The sequence below is a fragment of the Pelecanus crispus genome, chromosome 4 (assembly GCF_030463565.1).
Source record: "Pelecanus crispus isolate bPelCri1 chromosome 4, bPelCri1.pri, whole genome shotgun sequence".
Classification (NCBI taxonomy): Eukaryota; Metazoa; Chordata; class Aves; order Pelecaniformes; family Pelecanidae; genus Pelecanus; species Pelecanus crispus.
Window position 1 is genome coordinate 87,488,150 of NC_134646.1, and position 17,887 is coordinate 87,506,036.

Below are 17,887 nucleotides of genomic sequence, written 5' to 3' on the forward strand. Positions count from 1 at the left end.
CCTCTGTGTGTGTTCACAAATCCAACTCGGAGGATCTCAGGAGACGAGTATCCGCACGGCAGACCGAGCGAGATCAGCCCGGGGCATACTTCACACGTCCCGGTCGTTCTTGCCCAAGTCTGGGGCAATCTTCACGCGCCTGCAAAAAAAAAAAGCGGCAAACGTTACAGGTCTCCAGGCATCACCCTTCGCGGGCGGGTCCCCGGCGCCGCACCGCCCGCCCTCCCCAGGGACGCGGGCCGTCCCGCCGGCCGTTCGCGGCCGCCGCTTTATTGGGACCACAACGATCGTCCGGTAGCTGCCCAAACCCTCGAAGCAATACTCATCATTACAGACAAACTATCATAAAAAGGCCAAAGAATACTCAATTTAAAACCTTCAGACTTTTTGCTGAAATCTAGGATAAGAAACGGTCCGCACGCCAAGTAGCTTGAACACTGACAGCTTATTCAGCAGCAAACCGAGCAGGAAGTTTAAAAAACTTCAGAAAACTCCCCACTATTTACTTAGGAAGCGCAAAACGCCATCTCAGTGTATTTATATATTTTTTTAAATGTGTATATACACACACATCTCCCCATGAAATTGCCCTAGCCAAGCTTCTTCTTGATTTATAAGCAGCTTAGCCTTCCATCAAACTTGTGTTCAGAAAAGAAATTCTAAAAACGGCACTCCAGGCTTCTGCCTTTACTGTGTCAATATAAATCCAGATCGCGTTTGCCGAGTTTAAGGCTTTTTTAATTAAACTCTAAGCTATGCATATTCTCCCAGGCGACCTGAAAGTCAGCCTGGGTCCTTTTCTGCCCTCGCCGGAGAAGTGGGAAGATTGCAAGGAGAGCTTGATCTGCCCGGCTGTACCCGTGCCAGCTCCCTCCTCTTCCAGGTTTGCTCTCGGTTCGGCGCGAGGGGCAGGCGCACGAAAGGCAAATTCCAGCCCTGCAGCTGCTGCAAGAGCCGGAGCGAATCTCAGCTCCAGCTCCTGTCCCAGCACCGCGAGCAGGCGCACAATCTTATTTCTACCTCCCAAGGAAGAGGCCAATAATACAGAGGAAAACCTGCCGAGCTGTTAAAAACCTTAATTAAAGTTCTGCTTTGCAGTGACACCCAATAACGAATGACGGATACCGCGCTGTTGTAGCGAGGCTGAAGCCCACCACGCTGACCAGCGCCGCCCCACGAATTCCCGGTGCTTTCCATGCATCCGTATCCCGGCGCGTCCCGTTTTATCTTTAGACCGTCATCTTTTTGGAGCGCGGGGCATCGCCTGCCCTGTCCCCGCACACCTCCAGCGCAGGAAGGTTCTCGTCCGCAGCTCGGGCTGCTGCGGAGCGCAGTAACTAACGCAGGCGCTTGGCCAGCCACGCAACCCGTGGCGTCCACCGCCTAAAATAAAGCACCTTAGCCCGTGCCGCTTGTACACGACATAAAGCGACGCGTTTTGGCGTTTGAACCACGACTGCGCGACGACACGGGACGGGGCTTGCAGGGAGAGGCAACGCTTTTGATGAGAAAGCAAGAAAGCACCCAAGCCTCGTGCCCCCGCGCCCCGGTGCCGGCACGGCCCCCGGGACACGACAGCGGCTCTCCCGCTGAAGGCCACGCCAAGCGCCAGGAGAAAGTTTTCCGGACCCCCTTGCCTATTTAAAAACAAGCCGTCGGATCCGGGCGTCCGGCCCAATGCTACCGAAACGCCAGCCCCACGCGCACCGGGGCCGCCGGAGGAGGGGCCGCGGCCGTGGCCCGAGGCCAGCGCCGCGCTCGCCGCAGGGCACCCACCCCGATTTCCCAGCGGGAAGCGATCCAAGGCACTAGGACCCGGCGAGCGGGCGCCGCGAGCCTGCGCCCTGCACGGCTGCGCCACTGCACAGCGGCAGCCGCAGCCGCAGCCGGGCGGCCGCCGCTCAAGGACGCGGGAGCGCGCTCCGGATGATGCTTCTTACGCCACCGATTTAACGATTTTCTTTTCGGCTAAAAACTGAAGCTCTCCGGATTGCAACCGATACGCCAGCAGCGCTGCCGTGAGGCGGTAACCACGGCAACGGACCGAAAAGCAAAGGATGCTGCGGACCAGCCCCGGCTCCCCGGTAGCGGGAGGAGGTCAGTCGATTTTAGCTCATCTCCATCGGAACAGTTCATCCATTATCCCACCGCTGAGCACCCTTCCGCAGCCATCGCGTCCCAGCCACGGCGCGTCGATGGCTTTTAGCCTTCCCTGGGTTTAATCACACCAAGAAAAGCTGATTTAAAAGCTGATTTAAATATACGCCTGCTCTGCTTTATCGCTCAAAGGTTCAGAGCGACCCCAACATTCCTCGTCAGACTTGGACCAAGCGCTGGAAAAGCAGCTGGGGCATTTCAGCGTTTATACGGCCGCCTCTGCTTTCTTTTCCGAGCAACGATCACCCTTAACGAACTTCTCCGCTCGTTACGGAATCATAGCAAGCCGCCTTTGCTCAGAGGGCGGGTAGCGGCGGGACCCGCAGTCTGCGGCGGCATTCTCCGGAGCCGTGAGACGTTTTGCGATCCGTAAAAAACCAACCCAAAACCCGGCAGAAGAGCACTCCTCACTGCGCCGAGGGCAAGACCCGGCTACGACAGCCCCCGCACGCCTGCCATCCATTTTCTTCCCTCCTCTCCGGCAGTCTTTTAGGTGTTTTTCGAACGAACAAGACAGACTCGCAAACTCTTTAGGAAGGGGTGCGAAAGCCCGCACAATTCCGCTTCCGCAAGTCCCGCGTGGGATTTGGGGCTTTACGGCGCAGAACCAGCCAAAGGAAAGCCTCAGCTCCCAGCGCTGTAGCTCCTGAAGCCTCCCTTCTACTAAAAATAAACAAAAATTGCTCATGGCCGCACCTCAAACATTCCAAAGGAACTTAACAGTGCCTGGCGTTTAAATTTAGCAAGACACCCTCCTGAGCGCCTGCGAAGTAGGGCACAGTCGCAGCTTCGTGTTTGGGAACTGGGGGAGAAAGGAAAGGACGGAAATTGGCCCGAGGTCACACGGCAAAAACCTTGACAGGATCTTAAAAAAAAAAAAAAAAAAACCCACCACCCAAACATAACACCCCCGTCCTATTTAAAGGCCCTTCCCGGTGAAGTCAAGGGCTAACGTCGGCGCACTCCCCCGGGCACGCTCGGGGAACCTCTCGCGCCGAAGGCGAACGCACCAGGAGCTTCTGTTCACAAAGAGGGGAAACGGAACGCGCCGTTTCGGAACTCAGCCGCGCTGAGTTCTGTGCGCGTCTCCGCGCCGCGCTGAGTTTCGTGCGCGCCTCCGCGCCGCGGCAGAAGGCGACAGGTCCGCGCGCGGCAGGAGCTCGTCCTGCCTGCGAAGCCAGCCGCGGTTTACTGACGTAAAGACAGGCTTCGTTTATCGGAAAGAGCTTTAGAGGCTTGGGTCGGGCAGAGCCGCCGGCTGCAGCCGGAGGGGACGACCCCCCGACGGTTCAGCTGCACGGCAGACCAGCGGCACGTCGGCACCCGTTCGTCGCGCTCCCCCCAAACCTGCCGCCTCGACGCGGTGCAAGACCCACTGAATAGCGAAAGCCCGGCGCAGCCCCTCAGCTCACACGCACCCGGCAAACGCTTTGGGGAACCCCTTCGGCGGGGAGGCTGGCGAGGGGACGGCCGCGCTGGTGAGAAGGGACGAGGGATCGCGCTGGTGCCGCTGGGAACGCGGCAGCGCCGGGGCCAGGCTCCTCTCCGAGGGTTCGCGCGCTCTTGGCGCGCTGCTCCGTCCCCGGAGCAAAGGCGCAGCTCTCTACGCGTTCCCCGCTCTGCGCGGGCCGGGCTCTCCCACCGCCCCAGCGCGAGCCCACCGTGGCGACGCCGCGGCAGCGCCAGCGGCACGGAGCGAGGCGGTGGCGGCGGCGGCGCCGCGGGCGCGCGCGGGGGGCCAGCGCGAGGGACGCCCCGTGACGCAGCTCGAACGCCTGCGTCCCTCGCGGGGGGGAGAGGGGCACGTGGATTCCGTCCAACGCAAAAGCGACTGCGTTCGTCGGAGACGCTCGAGGTAGCGACGGCGCGCGGCAGCGCCGAGCAGCAGCGTTGGGCGCGCGCAGGCGCACGGCTTCTAACGCTCCACCTACAACATCTCGGACTACAAACCCAGGTACGTGGCCCAGGCTTAATTTGATCAGCCAGACCGGTGGCCATCAAACCAATCAAGTCATTGATGAATGATTTGATCATCATTTATCAGAATGATTACCTTGAATCATTGAAACTCAATCAGATTTGAATAATATTTGACTATTATTCAAATATTCTGCTGACTAACGAGGGCTCCATTTGTACTCTCGCGCTCAAGGCAGCATTCTCAGCTGGAAGAGCTATACCCTACCTCTACCAGACTATGCGAAAGAAAACCTTTGGCCCTAACAATTCTGCTTTTCTTCCCGGCCGCCGAACAGCCACGCTGCACGCGTGCCCATTAGCCCACTTACCAATTATCCAAAGGCTGAGTCATTCCTGCCCCTCCTCCAAACCCGATTTTTTCCAACCCGACGGCGGACCCCTTCAGCTTGCGCTACCTATGGTCCTTCCTAAACGCTACTTCTTAAACCTTCTCCTCATTTCTAGTAACGTTTCGGGCTCAGCCTTTAATTCAGAACCCAATTTTCATCCGCAGGTTATCTGCGCAAACTTCCCGTTCCCCAGCGCGGAAACCTTGGCAGGTCAGAGCAGCTCTGCGAGCGGTACGCGCTGCCGGGAAGGGTCGGAAACCACGCTCTGCTCGGAAGCAAGATTTTCTCCTGTTTCATAAATAAGAAGCTACAGCTCGGCGAACATTTAGAGTTAACGTTAAGGGTTACGACTGCAAAACGAGTTCTGTCTTTACTGTACTAGCAGAGAAGTTTCCACGGGCAATCCAGAGTGACTCTGTTATTTTTTTTTTTCCTACGGTGCAGATTCCTTCATCCCAAACGAGCCTGTGATGAAACTGTTCCACCACGCCCTGCGCACGGAAGCCAGCCACCATTTCTCAGACGGACTGAAGGTTTTCAGCACCACACTGAGGAAAAAGGTGAATTACACTGGAAACAAACCCCCAGATCTGTAGCTACAAACAGCAGCTGATTAAAGCGAAAGATGACGCTTTTTCCCCCCAAAAAAAAATGTTTCATGCGAGCGTCTCTGCACACAGACAGCTCTGCTTCTGTAACGTTCCTCAAGGCACGCTGGCCTCTCGGACCTGCTCTCATCCGTCCTTATGTTTGCTGCTGGAAATATCCGCATGACACAGAATCTTTGTTTCTACAGAGGTCTGCGCCGGGGCGGGGGGCTCGGCGCCCACCACGACAGATGGGTCCCCTCCCCGCAGAGCTGCTGCCTGCCTGGGTGGGGGGCCAGGGAATGGGGAGCCTTGGGCTACCCCACGGCGGGGCAACAGAGCCCAGACCGAGCCCTGCTGCGCACCGTGAGTGCTCCCACCCAGCTCTGTCCCCACAGACACCCCACGGGGCCAGGGACCCCAGCTCTGCCCCCCACAGACACCCCACGGGGCAGGGGACCCCAGCTCTGCCCCCCACAGACACCCCACAATGGGGCAGGGACCCCAGCTCTGCCCCCACAGACACCCCACGGGGCAGGGACCCCAGCTCTGCCCCCACAGACACCCCACAATGGGGCAGGGACCCCAGCTCTGCCCCCACAGACACCCCACGGGGCAGGGACCCCAGCTCTGCCCCCACAGACACCCCACGGGGCAGGGACCCCAGCTCTGCCCCCACAGACACCCCACAATGGGGCAGGGACCCCAGCTCTGCCCCCCACAGACACCCCACAATGGGGCAGGGACCCCAGCTCTACCCCCCACAGACACCCCACAATGGGGCAGGCACCCCAGCTCTGCCCCCACAGACACCCCACGGGGCAGGGACCCCAGCTCTGCCCCCCACAGACACCCCACAGGGCAGGGACCCCAGCTCTGCCCCCACAGACACCCCACGGGGCAGGGACCCCAGCTCTGCCCCCCACAGACACCCCACAATGGGGCAGGGACCCCAGCTCTGCCCCCACAGACACCCATTGGAGCAGGGACCCCAGCTCTGCCCCCACAGACACCCCACGGGGCAGGGACCCCAGCTCTGCCCCCACAGACAACCCACAATGGGGCAGGGACCCCAGCTCTGCCCCCACAGACACCCCACGGGGCAGGGACCCCAGCTCTGCCCCCACAGACACCCCACAATGGGGCAGGGACCCCAGCTCTGCCCCCACAGACACCCCATGGAGCAGGGACCCCAGCTCTGCCCCCCACAGACACCCCACGGGGCAGGGACCCCAGCTCTGCCCCCACAGACACCCCATGGAGCAGGGACCCCAGCTCTGCCCCCCACAGACACCCCACGGGGCAGGGACCCCAGCTCTGCCCCCACAGACACCCCACGGGGCAGGGACCCCAGCTCTGCCCCCACAGACACCCCACAATGGGGCAGGGACCCCAGCTCTGCCCCCCACAGACACCCCACAATGGGGCAGGGACCCCAGCTCTACCCCCCACAGACACCCCACAATGGGGCAGGCACCCCAGCTCTGCCCCCACAGACACCCCACGGGGCAGGGACCCCAGCTCTGCCCCCACAGACACCCCATGGAGCAGGGACCCCAGCTCTGCCCCCCACAGACACCCCACGGGGCAGGGACCCCAGCTCTGCCCCCACAGACACCCCACGGGGCAGGGACCCCAGCTCTGCCCCCACAGACACCCCACAATGGGGCAGGGACCCCAGCTCTGCCCCCCACAGACACCCCACAATGGGGCAGGGACCCCAGCTCTACCCCCCACAGACACCCCACAATGGGGCAGGCACCCCAGCTCTGCCCCCACAGACACCCCACGGGGCAGGGACCCCAGCTCTGCCCCCACAGACACCCCACGGGGCAGGGACCCCAGCTCTGCCCCCACAGACACCCCACAATGGGGCAGGGACCCCAGCTCTACCCCCACAGACACCCCACGGGGCAGGGACCCCAGCTCTGCCCCCACAGACACCCCACGGGGCAGGGACCCCAGCTCTGCCCCCACAGACACCCCACAATGGCGCAGGGACCCCAGCTCTGCCCCCACAGACACCCCACGGGGCAGGGACCCCAGCTCTGCCCCCACAGACACCCCACAATGGCGCAGGGACCCCAGCACAGACCCTCGGCCTGCAGCGGGGGGGCCGCCCCACGCCAACACCGCGCCCCAGCCCACGGGAGGGCCCGGCCCCCCCGCCCCACGCACCCCGCGGGGGAGGAGAAGCGTCCCCGCCACCCAAGCACCGGCCACCCCTCGCACAGCCCCACAGAGGGGGAGACTCCGGCCCGGCCCCGGTACCTGCCGCCCGGCCCCGGTACCTGCCGCCCGGCCGCTCCCCGCCGCCGCTCCCCGGCCCCCGCCAGGCCCCCTCAGGCCCCCTCGGGCTGCCCGCCGCGCCGCCGGCCCCCACGGCCACCCCGCCGGCCCAGCCCGGCGTCAGGCACGGCCCCGGGCAGCCCTCAGGGGACGGAAGGGCGGAAGGGGCCTCCCGACAGCGCGCATGCGCAGTGCGGCGGGCGAAGCCGGGCAGGGGAGAAGGGGCAGGAGGGCGGCGGGGCGGGCCGGGCCCCGGCGAGGGGAGGCGGGGCGGCTCCGCGGGGCCGGGCCGGAGCGAGCGGGGGCGGGCGCCCTGTGCCCGGCAGAACGGGGCGCGGCAGGGCGGGGGCTGCCGGTAACGGTGGGGCCGGGCCGGGCGGGAGGGAAGAGGAAGCGGGACGGGACGGGACGGGACGGGACGGGACGCGGAGCCGCCGGTGAGTGGGTCCCGGTTCCTGGTTCGTGGTTCCCAGTCCCGGTTTCTGGGTCCCGGTTCGTGGTTCCCGGTGCCGGCCCAGGTCCCGGTTCCTGGGTCCCGGTGCCGGTTCCTGGGTCCCGGTTCGTGGTTCCCGGTGCCGGTTCCTGGGTCCCAGTTCGTGGTTCCCGGTGCCGGTCCGGGTCCTGGTTCCCGGGTCCTGGTTCCCGGGTCCTGGTTCCCGGGTCCTGGTTCCCGGTTCCTGGGTCCCGGTTCGTGGTTCCCGGTCTCGGTTCGTGGTTCCAGGTCCCGGTCCAGGTCCCGGTTCCTGGGTCCCGGTTCGTGGTTCCCGGTCCAGGTCCCGGTTCCTGCGTCTCGGTCCCGGTTCTTGGGTCCCGGTTCGTGGTTCCCGGTCCCGGTTCCTGGGTCCTGGGTCCCGGTCCCCGGTCCGGCAGCGGCTGCCCATCCCCAGCGCGGTGGCGGGGGACCGGGGCCGCCCCCCCCCCCCCGCCCCCGGGGGAACTTCTCGGTGCAGCGATCGGGGATTTCCCGGCTGGCCCCGTCCCGCTCCCCTCCCTCCCTCCGGGAAGGGGCCGCCTCCGCCTCCCCGCTCCCCCGGGAGGGGTCCCCGGCGACCCCGGAGCGGGCACGGCGGCCGGGTGGGCTCCCCGGGCTCCCCGGGACAGGCGGGTCCGTCCCCCCGGGCCGTGGCTCCCCGGGCTCCCCGGCCCCTCGCCGGCAGGGCTGGCGTTTGCCTTTCTCCAGTCTCCAGGAGCCTCCGCGGTTCCCGGGAATTCCGAAGGCCCGGTTAACCGGTACCAGCCCGCGGGCCGCGCTGGGACGTCCCCCGAGTTCGTGGAACCGGGATTCGGTTTTAGTCTGGGTGATGTTTGGTGGGCTCCCGGAGCTACAGCCCCTCATTCTTGTCTCATTGCAGACACCCCAACGCAGCGTGATTACCCGAGCGTTGCCGGTCCCCGTTAACACCGCGATTAACGCTTCGTCCCGGCACCTTTCCTGGCACCGCGCTCTCCCGTCCTCGGTGCCGCCGGTGCCCGGCCTGCCTGCCGGGAGGAGCGCGCGGTGGTGAGCTCTGGGGAGTCCCCCTCGGCCGGGGGCCGCTGCCGTGTTGTTTGTCCCGCTCCCTCCCGGTTACTCCTCTCTGGTCGCGGTGGGATTTCCGCTTGCGGTAAACCACCAAAGCCGAGCCAAACCCACAGCCGCGCCACGCAGCTCGCTGACCCCGGAGTGGACGCCCGGCCGCGGGCCGTGCTGCGGCACAGCTGGGCTGGCTGAGGCTGCGCGCGCCGAGGCAGGAATTCCTTAACCCGTTCTGCAGAAACGATTGAAGCGACCCAAAAGTCACTTTGGGTGACTCCCAAGTAGGTAACAATAGGACAAGAGGGAATGGGCTCAAGCTGCGCCAGGGGAGGTTTAGATTGGATATTGGGAAAAATTTCTTCACGGAAAGGGTGGCCAAGCACTGGAGCAGGCTGCCCAGAGAGGTGGGGGAGTCCCCATCCCTGGAGGGGTTCAACAAACGGGCAGAGGTGGCACTGGGGGACATGGTTTAGTGGGCATGGGGGTGTTGGGTTGATGGTTGGACTGATGATCTTAGAGATCCTTTCCAACCTTAGCGATTCCTGGTTTTTACTTTCATTAAAAATAATCCAGCCACCAAGCCAGGACACATGGAATTATGACTCTGCCCTTAACTGGTTTAGTGGTGGAGTTGGCAGTGTCGCGTTACTGGTTGGACTGGGTGATCTTCAAGGTCTTTTCCAACCCAAACGATTCGATGATTCTAAAAAATCCTCAGGCCGTGAGGAGTCGCGGTGCCCACTGGGGCCCGTGGGCAGCTCCGACGCGGCCGGGAGCGCCGTGCCCGACCGTCCCTTTCCCCCGCAGCAGCCGGATGCCCAGGAGGAAGGAGGTGCCGGCGCTGGGCAGCCTCTGCCTGCGGAGCCTGGCCCGGCACATGCAGAGCATCTGGGTGAAGGACTACAGCGAGAACTACCTGGACGAGTACCAGTTCCGCTTCGTCATGGGCCCCTTTAACGACCTGGGTGAGGCGCGGGGCGCGGGGCCCACCTCTGCGAGGAGGAGGAAGGGCGAGCGGTGCCGGGGTTCTCTCGCTGACCCCCGGACCCCCCCTCTCGCAGCCGGCAACTTGGTGCAGGACCTGATCCGGCTGCTGGGCGAGAGCCGGCGCCTGACGCGGGCGGCGCTGCACCTGCTGCTGCTGCCGCACCTGCGGGAGCTGAGCCTGCGCCCCTGCCCCGGCCTCGTCGGCAACGCCATCGGCCAGCTCGTCGCCCTGCGCTGCCAGGTCAGCGGGGCGGGGGGGGCCACCCTCCGTGGGGCTGGGTGAGTGGGGCCGGGGGTGCCCACCCTCCGTGGGGCTGGGTGAGTGGGGCCGGGGGTGCCCACCCTCCGTGGGGCTGGGTGACTGGGGCTGGGGGTGCCCACCCTCCGTGGGGCTGGGTGAGTGGGGCCGGGGGTGCCCACCCTCCGTGGGGCTGGGTGAGTGGGGCTGGGGGTGCCCACCCTCCGTGGGGCTGGGTGAGTGGGGCTGGGGGTGCCCACCCTCTGTGGGGCTGGGTGAGTGGGGGCCGGGGGTGCCCACCCTCCGTGGGGCTGGGTGACTGGGGCTGGGGGTGCCCACCCTCCGTGGGGCTGGGTGAGTGGGGCCGGGGGTGCCCACCCTCCGTGGGGCTGGGTGAGTGGGGCTGGGGGTGCCCACCCTCCGTGGGGCTGGGTGAGCCGGGCTGGGGGTGCCCACCCTCCGTGGGGCTGGGTGAGTGGGGCTGGGGGTGCCCACCCTCCATAGGGCCGGGGGTGCCCACCCTCCATGGGGCTCGGTGAGCGAGGCCGGGGGTGCCCACCCTCCGTGGGGCTGGGTGAGTGGGGCCGGGGGTGCCCACCCTCCGTGGGGCTGGGTGAGTGGGGCCGGGGGTGCCCACCCTCCGTGGGGCTGGGTGAGTGGGGCTGGGGGTGCCCACCCTCCGTGGGGCTGGGTGAGCCGGGCTGGGGGTGCCCACCCTCCGTGGGGCTGGGTGAGTGGGGCTGGGGGTGCCCACCCTGTGTGGGGCTGGGTGAGTGGGGCCGGGGGTGCCCACCCTCCATGGGGCTGGGTGAGTGGGGCCGGGGGTGCCCACCCTCCGTGGGGCTGGGTGACTGGGGCTGGGGGTGCCCACCCTCCGTGGGGCTGGGTGAGTGGGGCAGAGGGTGCCCACCCTGTGTGGGGCTGGGTGAGCCGGGCTGGGGGTGCCCACCCTGTGTGGGGCTGGGGGTGCCCACATTCCATGGGGCTGGATGGGTGGGGCAGAGGGTGCCCATCCTCCGTGGGGCTGGGGATGCCTGCTTTCTGTGGGGCCGGGGGTGCCCACCCTCCGTGGGGCTGGGTGAGTGGGGCTGGGGGTGCCCACCCTCCGTGGGGCTGGGGGTGCCCACCCTCCGTGGGGCCGGGGGTGCCCACCCTCCGTGGGGCTGGGTGAGTGGGGCCGGGGGTGCCCACCCTCCGTGGGGCTGGGTGAGTGGGGCCGGGGGTGCCCACCCTCCGTGGGGCTGGGTGAGTGGGGCTGGGGGTGCCCACCCTCCGTGGGGCTGGGTGAGTGGGGCTGGGGGTGCCCACCCTCTGTGGGGCTGGGTGAGTGGGGCAGAGGGTGCCCACCCTCTGTGGGGCTGGGTGAGTGGGGCCGGGGGTGCCCACCCTCCGTGGGGCTGGGTGAGTGGGGCTGGGGGTGCCCACCCTCCGTGGGGCTGGGGGTGCCCACCCTCCGTGGGGCTGGGTGAGTGGGGCTGGGGGTGCCCACCCTCTGTGGGGCTGGGTGAGTGGGGCCGGGGGTGCCCACCCTCCGTGGGGCTGGGTGACTGGGGCTGGGGGTGCCCACCCTCCGTGGGGCTGGGTGAGTGGGGCCGGGGGTGCCCACCCTCCGTGGGGCTGGGTGAGTGGGGCTGGGGGTGCCCACCCTCCGTGGGGCTGGGTGAGCCGGGCTGGGGGTGCCCACCCTCCGTGGGGCTGGGTGAGTGGGGCTGGGGGTGCCCACCCTCCATAGGGCCGGGGGTGCCCAACCTCCATGGGGCTCGGTGAGCGAGGCCGGGGGTGCCCACCCTGTGTGGGGCTGGGTGAGTGGGGCCGGGGGTGCCCACCCTCCGTGGGGCTGGGTGAGTGGGGCCGGGGGTGCCCACCCTCCGTGGGGCTGGGTGAGTGGGGCTGGGGGTGCCCACCCTCCGTGGGGCTGGGTGAGCCGGGCTGGGGGTGCCCACCCTCCGTGGGGCTGGGTGAGTGGGGCTGGGGGGTGCCCACCCTGTGTGGGGCTGGGTGAGTGGGGCCGGGGGTGCCCACCCTCCATGGGGCTGGGTGAGTGGGGCCGGGGGTGCCCACCCTCCGTGGGGCTGGGTGACTGGGGCTGGGGGTGCCCACCCTCCGTGGGGCTGGGTGAGTGGGGCAGAGGGTGCCCACCCTGTGTGGGGCTGGGTGAGCCGGGCTGGGGGTGCCCACCCTGTGTGGGGCTGGGGGTGCCCACATTCCATGGGGCTGGATGGGTGGGGCAGAGGGTGCCCATCCTCCGTGGGGCTGGGGATGCCTGCTTTCTGTGGGGCCGGGGGTGCCCACCCTCCGTGGGGCTGGGTGAGTGGGGCTGGGGGTGCCCACCCTCCGTGGGGCCGGGGGTGCCCACCCTCCATGGGGCCGGGGGTGCCCACCCTCCGTGGGGCTGGGTGAGTGGGGCCGGGGGTGCCCACCCTCCGTGGGGCTGGGTGAGTGGGGCCGGGGGTGCCCACCCTCCGTGGGGCTGGGTGAGTGGGGCTGGGGGTGCCCACCCTCCGTGGGGCTGGGTGAGTGGGGCAGAGGGTGCCCACCCTGTGTGGGGCTGGGTGAGCCGGGCTGGGGGTGCCCACATTCCATGGGGCTGGATGGGTGGGGCAGAGGGTGCCCATCCTCTGTGGGGCTGGGGATGCCTGCTTTCTGTGGGGCTGGGGGTGCCCACCCTGTGTGGGGCTGGGTGAGTGGGACCGGGGTGCCCACCCTCTGTGGGTGGGTGCAGGGGGGCAGAGGGGCGTCAGGGTCCCCTCCGCCCCGCCCTGCTGAGGGGTCTCTGCGTGCTGTCGGCAGAATCTGAGCTCCCTGGACCTGCACGGCTGCAGCCGGCTGTCGGCGGACGTGCTGGTGGACCTGGCGGAGGGGCTGCCGCGGCTGAGCCGGCTGGGGCTGGCGGAGACACAGGCCAACGTCCAGGTTCTCTCGGCCGTGGGCTCCTGCTGCCGGCTCCTGCAGGAGCTGGACGTGTCCCACTGCAAGAAGGCGTCCCCCCGCGCCCTGCGGCACCTGGCCTACGACCCGCTGGCGCGGTCCCGCTGCTGCCCCGCGCTCCGCGTCCTGCTGGCCCGCGGCCTGGAGCCCGCCGGCGGCGCGGCGACGGCGCTGGCCTTCCTGCTGCTGGCCTTGCCGCGCCTGGAGTTCCTGGCCCACGGCGCCGTGCCGGAGGCCCTCCGCCTCCTCCACGGGCCGCAGCTGGACGGCGCGGGGGACGCCGAGGGCTTCCCCTCGCTGGAGGAGCTGGCGCGGTGGCGAGGGGCTGCCCCGGGGGGCTCCCGCCTCACCCTGCCCCTGCGGCGCCTGGAGGAGGTGGAGGAGCCCGACCTGGCCGCCGTCCTCGCCGTCTGTCCGCAGGCCGAGGAGGCCGGCGTGTCGCTGGGGGACGGCACGGTGGGCGTCCGGGAGCTGCTGGGCTGGGGCCGCCTGGCCCGGCTGACCCTGGGCTGCACCGGGCGGCGGGGCCGGGCGCTGGCGGAGGTGCTGCCGCTGGTGCGGAGCCTGGGCCCTCGCCTGCGGAGCCTGGCCCTGCACGGCTTCTGCTGCCGGGACGAGCTCTCCCTGGCCGCCCTGCTCGCCGGCTGCCCCGGCCTGCAGGCCTTCAGCGCCGAGCTGCACGCCCCGCCAGACGCCGACCCCGGCGAGGAGACCCCGGCCGAGCCGCCCCGCTGGGACGCCGACCTGCTGCCCCACGGCCTCCCCCAGCTCCGGAGCTTCTCCCTGGCCCTGGCCGGCACCACCGGCACCTTCCCGGCGCGCTTCGGGCCGGCGCTGCGTGCCACGCTGGCCTCGCTGCTGTGCCGTGCCCCGCGCCTGCAGACCCTCCGCCTGCTCGGCGTCCCCTTCCCGCTGGACTCGGTGTTCGAGACGGCGCTGGCGGCGCCGGGGCTGCCCCTGCTCGAGCTGCAGGAGCTCTCGCTGGCCGAGAGCCGGGTCTCCAGCCAGACCGTATGGCTGCTGCTGGCTTCCGAGGGCCGGCTGCGCCGCCTGGACCTGTCCCGCTGCCAGGACGTCCACCGGCGGGACTACGACGGCTTCCTGCAGGCGGTACGGAAGCAACGGCTGGACCTGGACATCACCTGGGAGTAGCCGTCGCCGGCTGCGCCGGGCTTTTTAATAAAGGAGTCACGCCGCAGCCGGCGGCACCGTCTACGCCCCGTCCCGGCAGGGCTGGGCCCCGTGGCCGCTCTCCCTTTTGGGGAAGGGGCTGGCTCAGGCACGGTGACTCCCCTCTGCTGCACTTCGGGGTGCCGGCACCGCTGGGGCTGCGGCAGCTCCCGGCGCTGGCTGCCCCCAGCCCGCATGGCACCAGCACCAGCATCCCCATGGCCGTGTCCTGCCCGGCGTCCCGGGGAGCTGCGGGGACCCCGGCACAGCCGCTGCCGTGTCCCCACGCAGAGTCGCTGCCGGCTCAGTGCCGGGGGCCATCGGTGAGCCCCGACAGCCGCTCCGACTCCTCCCAGAGCTTGCGAGCGAGGCCGGTGTCGCGGGCGGCCGCGGAGGGCAGCGCCAGCCTGCAGTCGCTGTCGAAGTACTTGCCCGTGATGCCCGAGACGTCTTCCGAGACCGCGCAGTAAATGGCGCTGACGGCCCCCTGCTCCGCCGACTGCCGGGCGAAGGCGGGTGAGGAGGGGGCCCGGCCGCTCCCCGCCGGGGCCGTGGGACGGGGGTGGTCCAGGCAGGATCTGGCCCCGCGCCCGCCCCCGCTCACCTTTATGAAGGGGCGGATGAGGCTGAAGAGCGCCCGGACGGGCCGGCTGAAGTGGCGCATGATGTTGGTGCTCACCACGCCGGGGCTCACGGCGTTGGCGGTCACCCCTGCCGAGCCGCAGCGTCAGCACCGCGCCGGGGAGCAGGGCTGAGGACCACGGGGACCCTGCTCCCATCCCGGTCCCTGCCGCCGGGGCCTGAATCCCTCGTTGCTGCCCCACCGGGAGCAGCCCTGAGCCCGGCATCGGAGCTGGGGCTCCTCTGTGCCCCGGCACCGTGGCCACCCCAGGGGACACGGCCAGCCCTGGCCAGGGCTCTCCCGCCCATGGGGGGTCCCGGGGAGCTTCCACCAGAGCCAAGACCCCTCAGCCCCATCGTGCAGCCCCTGCGTCGCGGCGCAGCAGCACGGCGCGGTTGGGATGGGCAGACGGCCCTGGCATGCAGCCCTCCCCGGGAGCTGCGTGGCACGGCTCAGCAGGGCACGGCTGGCGTGGTATGGCATGCCTTGGCATGGCGTGGCATGGTGTGGCGTGGCAAAGTATGGTATGGCGTGGCACGGTATGGTATGGCGTGGTGTGGCACAGCATGGCATGGCACGGTATGGTCATGCATGGCACAGAACAGCTGGGCAAGGCACGGCATGGCACGGTGTGGCCAGGCACAGCACAGCTCAGCACAGCATGGCATGGCAAGGCATAGTATGGCACAGCATGGCATGGTATGGCTGTGCGTGGCACAGAACAGCCGGGCATGGCAGGACAGGGCACAGTACAGCACAGCATGGCACGGTATGGCCGTGCATGGCAGGGCAGGGCACGGCACGGCACAGCATGGCACAGCACAGCTCGGCACAGCACAGCTCAGCACAGCATGGCAAGGCGCAGCACGGCACAGCACAGCTCGGCACGGCTCGGCCTGGCACCCACCTGTGCCCTGCAGGCGCCGCGCCAGCTCGGCGGTGAAGAGGACGTTCATCAGTTTGGTGCTGCTGTAGGCAGCGTCGGAGCCGCTGAGCCGCTCCTGCCCGGTGAGGTAGCGGCTGTCGGCGGTGCCCGCGTTGTGCCGGAAGGACGAGAGGTTGACGACGCGGGCGGGCGCCGACGCCTTCAGGAGGTCTGCGCGGACGCGGAGCAGGGGGTGAGCGGGGAGGGGTCCCCGGAGCCCCCCGGCCCCGGCAGCCCCGGCGCTCACCCAGCAGCAGGTTGGTGAGCAGGAACGGGCCCAGGTAGTTGGTGGCGAAGGTCTGCTCCAGCCCCTCCGGCGTGATGGCAAAGGGCAGCCCTGGCAGAGGGGAGGCCGTGGGGCCGGGAGCCGGGCAGGCATCGCTCGCCGCAGCGGGACGGGGAGCTGGACCCCGGCCGGGGCCGGGCCGGGGGCGGCAGATGCCTGACCCCAACCCCGGTGCGTACCGGTGACGCCGGCGTTGTTCACCAGCACATCCAGCCGTTTCTCCTCCCGCAGCACGGCCCGGGCGAAGGCACGCACGGAGGCCAGCGAGCTGGTGTCCAGCAGCCGCAGCAGCACCGCGGGGTTGCCGGTGGCCGCCCGGATCTCCTCCACGGCTGCCTGGCCACGCTCCCGGCTCCGGCACGCCAGGATGGTGCGGGAATTCCTGCGGGCCAGGTCCAGGGCCACGCACTTGCCGATGCCTGCAGCACACGGAGCGGGCGCGGGCTGATCCCCGCCGGGTCCCCACGGCAAGGGGTCCCTGGGGGTCCGTGCCCCTCACCCAGCCGCACCGTGCCAGCACCGCTGCACATCGGTGCTCCCGCGCAGCGGGGAACAACGGGTACCGGCGGGGCGGGCACCCCAGTGCCCCGCGTGCGAGGGGACACCGCCGAGGGTGTTAGGGTTAACCCTAACCCTAACCGCCGGACATCCCCAGCCCTGCGGGTCCCACTGCCCCCGGCTGTGCCGGCACCAACCCCGTGCTTTGCAGCGGGACGCCGGTGGGAGCAGCGACCCCGTCTCCAGCGCGCGGCTCTGGCTCCGGGCCAGCGGTGGCCTTGGCTATCAGTCATTAACCCGGCTGGGGCAGAGTCCGGCCGCAGAGGCTGGGCAGGGGCCGCGGGGCTGCCCGGAGCCCGGCGAGGCAGAGTTGCTCCCGGGCAGAGGACGCCGGCCGGCTGGGGCAGCTCACCAGGGACCAGCTCCCGAGCACGCGGCGCGGAGGCCGGCGGTCAGCATGATGCAGAGGATGCCTGAGGGCAGCCGGCGTGAGCGTGCCCAGGGTGCCGGGAGCGCGTCGTGCGTGCCCAGGGACCGGCTGCTCACTTGCAGCACCGAAGCGGGGGCTGTGGTTCGGCAGCTGGAGGAGGGGGGCCCGTGTCCCCTGTGTGCCGCCCCACAGCTCCGTGCCGTCGTGCCGTCAGCCACGCACGCGCCTCCGGCCCCTTCTCCATCCGTGGGGAGCGGGCAGCTGCCGCCTCCCCCGGCTCCGGCGCAAAAGGAGGGTGGCTGGGTCCCACGGCCAGGCAGGACCCGCACCCCTGGCCCCGCAGCCGGAGACCCCAGCCCCACCCTGCCACCGGTCCCCGCTCACCGCTGTTGGCTCCGGTGACGATCACCGTCTTGCCGGTCAGGTCGGTGGGAGACTCGCGGGGGTCCCAGGCGCGTCTCCGCGTGGCCCGGAGGAGCAGCCCCAGGAGCAGCGCGAGCAGGAACCAGCACGGGTGGCTGCAGGCACTCAGCAGCTCCATGGCCGGGGCACGGGGGCCGGCTGGGGGACAGAGTCCGGCCGGGGCTGGAGGTCGGCCGGGGACCTTCACCCAGCGCGGCAGCCTTGGCACGGCACAGCCCCCTCCGGCTCCCCGAGCTTCCAGGAACAGAAAAGGGGAAAGTCTGCCGGAAAGCACTCGCTGGGCTCGTACCCTACGGAAGGGTGGAGCAGGCAGGAGGCTGCGCCACGCGTCCCTCGTGCCACCCCGGGGCTGCTCGCCCACTCCAGCGAGCCCCTCGCCCGCCCCGCGGCAGCCGCCGCAGGAGGGGCGATGCCCACCGGGCAGCCCCCAGGTCCCCGTCCTGCCGCGCGGGGGCACGACCCGCTGGAGGGTTTGCCGGGACGGGGCGCAGCCCCAGCGAGGGACCCCGGGGTGCCGCGCTG

General features: G+C 68.8%; 1 protein-coding gene across 1 annotated transcript; it reads right to left on the reverse strand.

Annotated features, from left to right (window-relative positions):
• Positions 1-14,485: 14,485 nt before the first annotated feature.
• LOC142593496 (retinol dehydrogenase 12-like) lies at positions 14,486-17,486 on the reverse strand. Its single transcript, XM_075709892.1, has 6 exons — positions 17,327-17,486; positions 16,194-16,433; positions 15,976-16,065; positions 15,711-15,899; positions 14,786-14,892; positions 14,486-14,680 (listed from the first exon to the last, which is right to left on the reverse strand). Exons 1-6 carry the CDS (start codon positions 17,481-17,483, stop codon positions 14,486-14,488), a joined length of 978 nt encoding a protein of 325 aa, XP_075566007.1. The 5' UTR covers positions 17,484-17,486.
• Between the last annotated feature and the right edge of the window lie 401 nt (positions 17,487-17,887).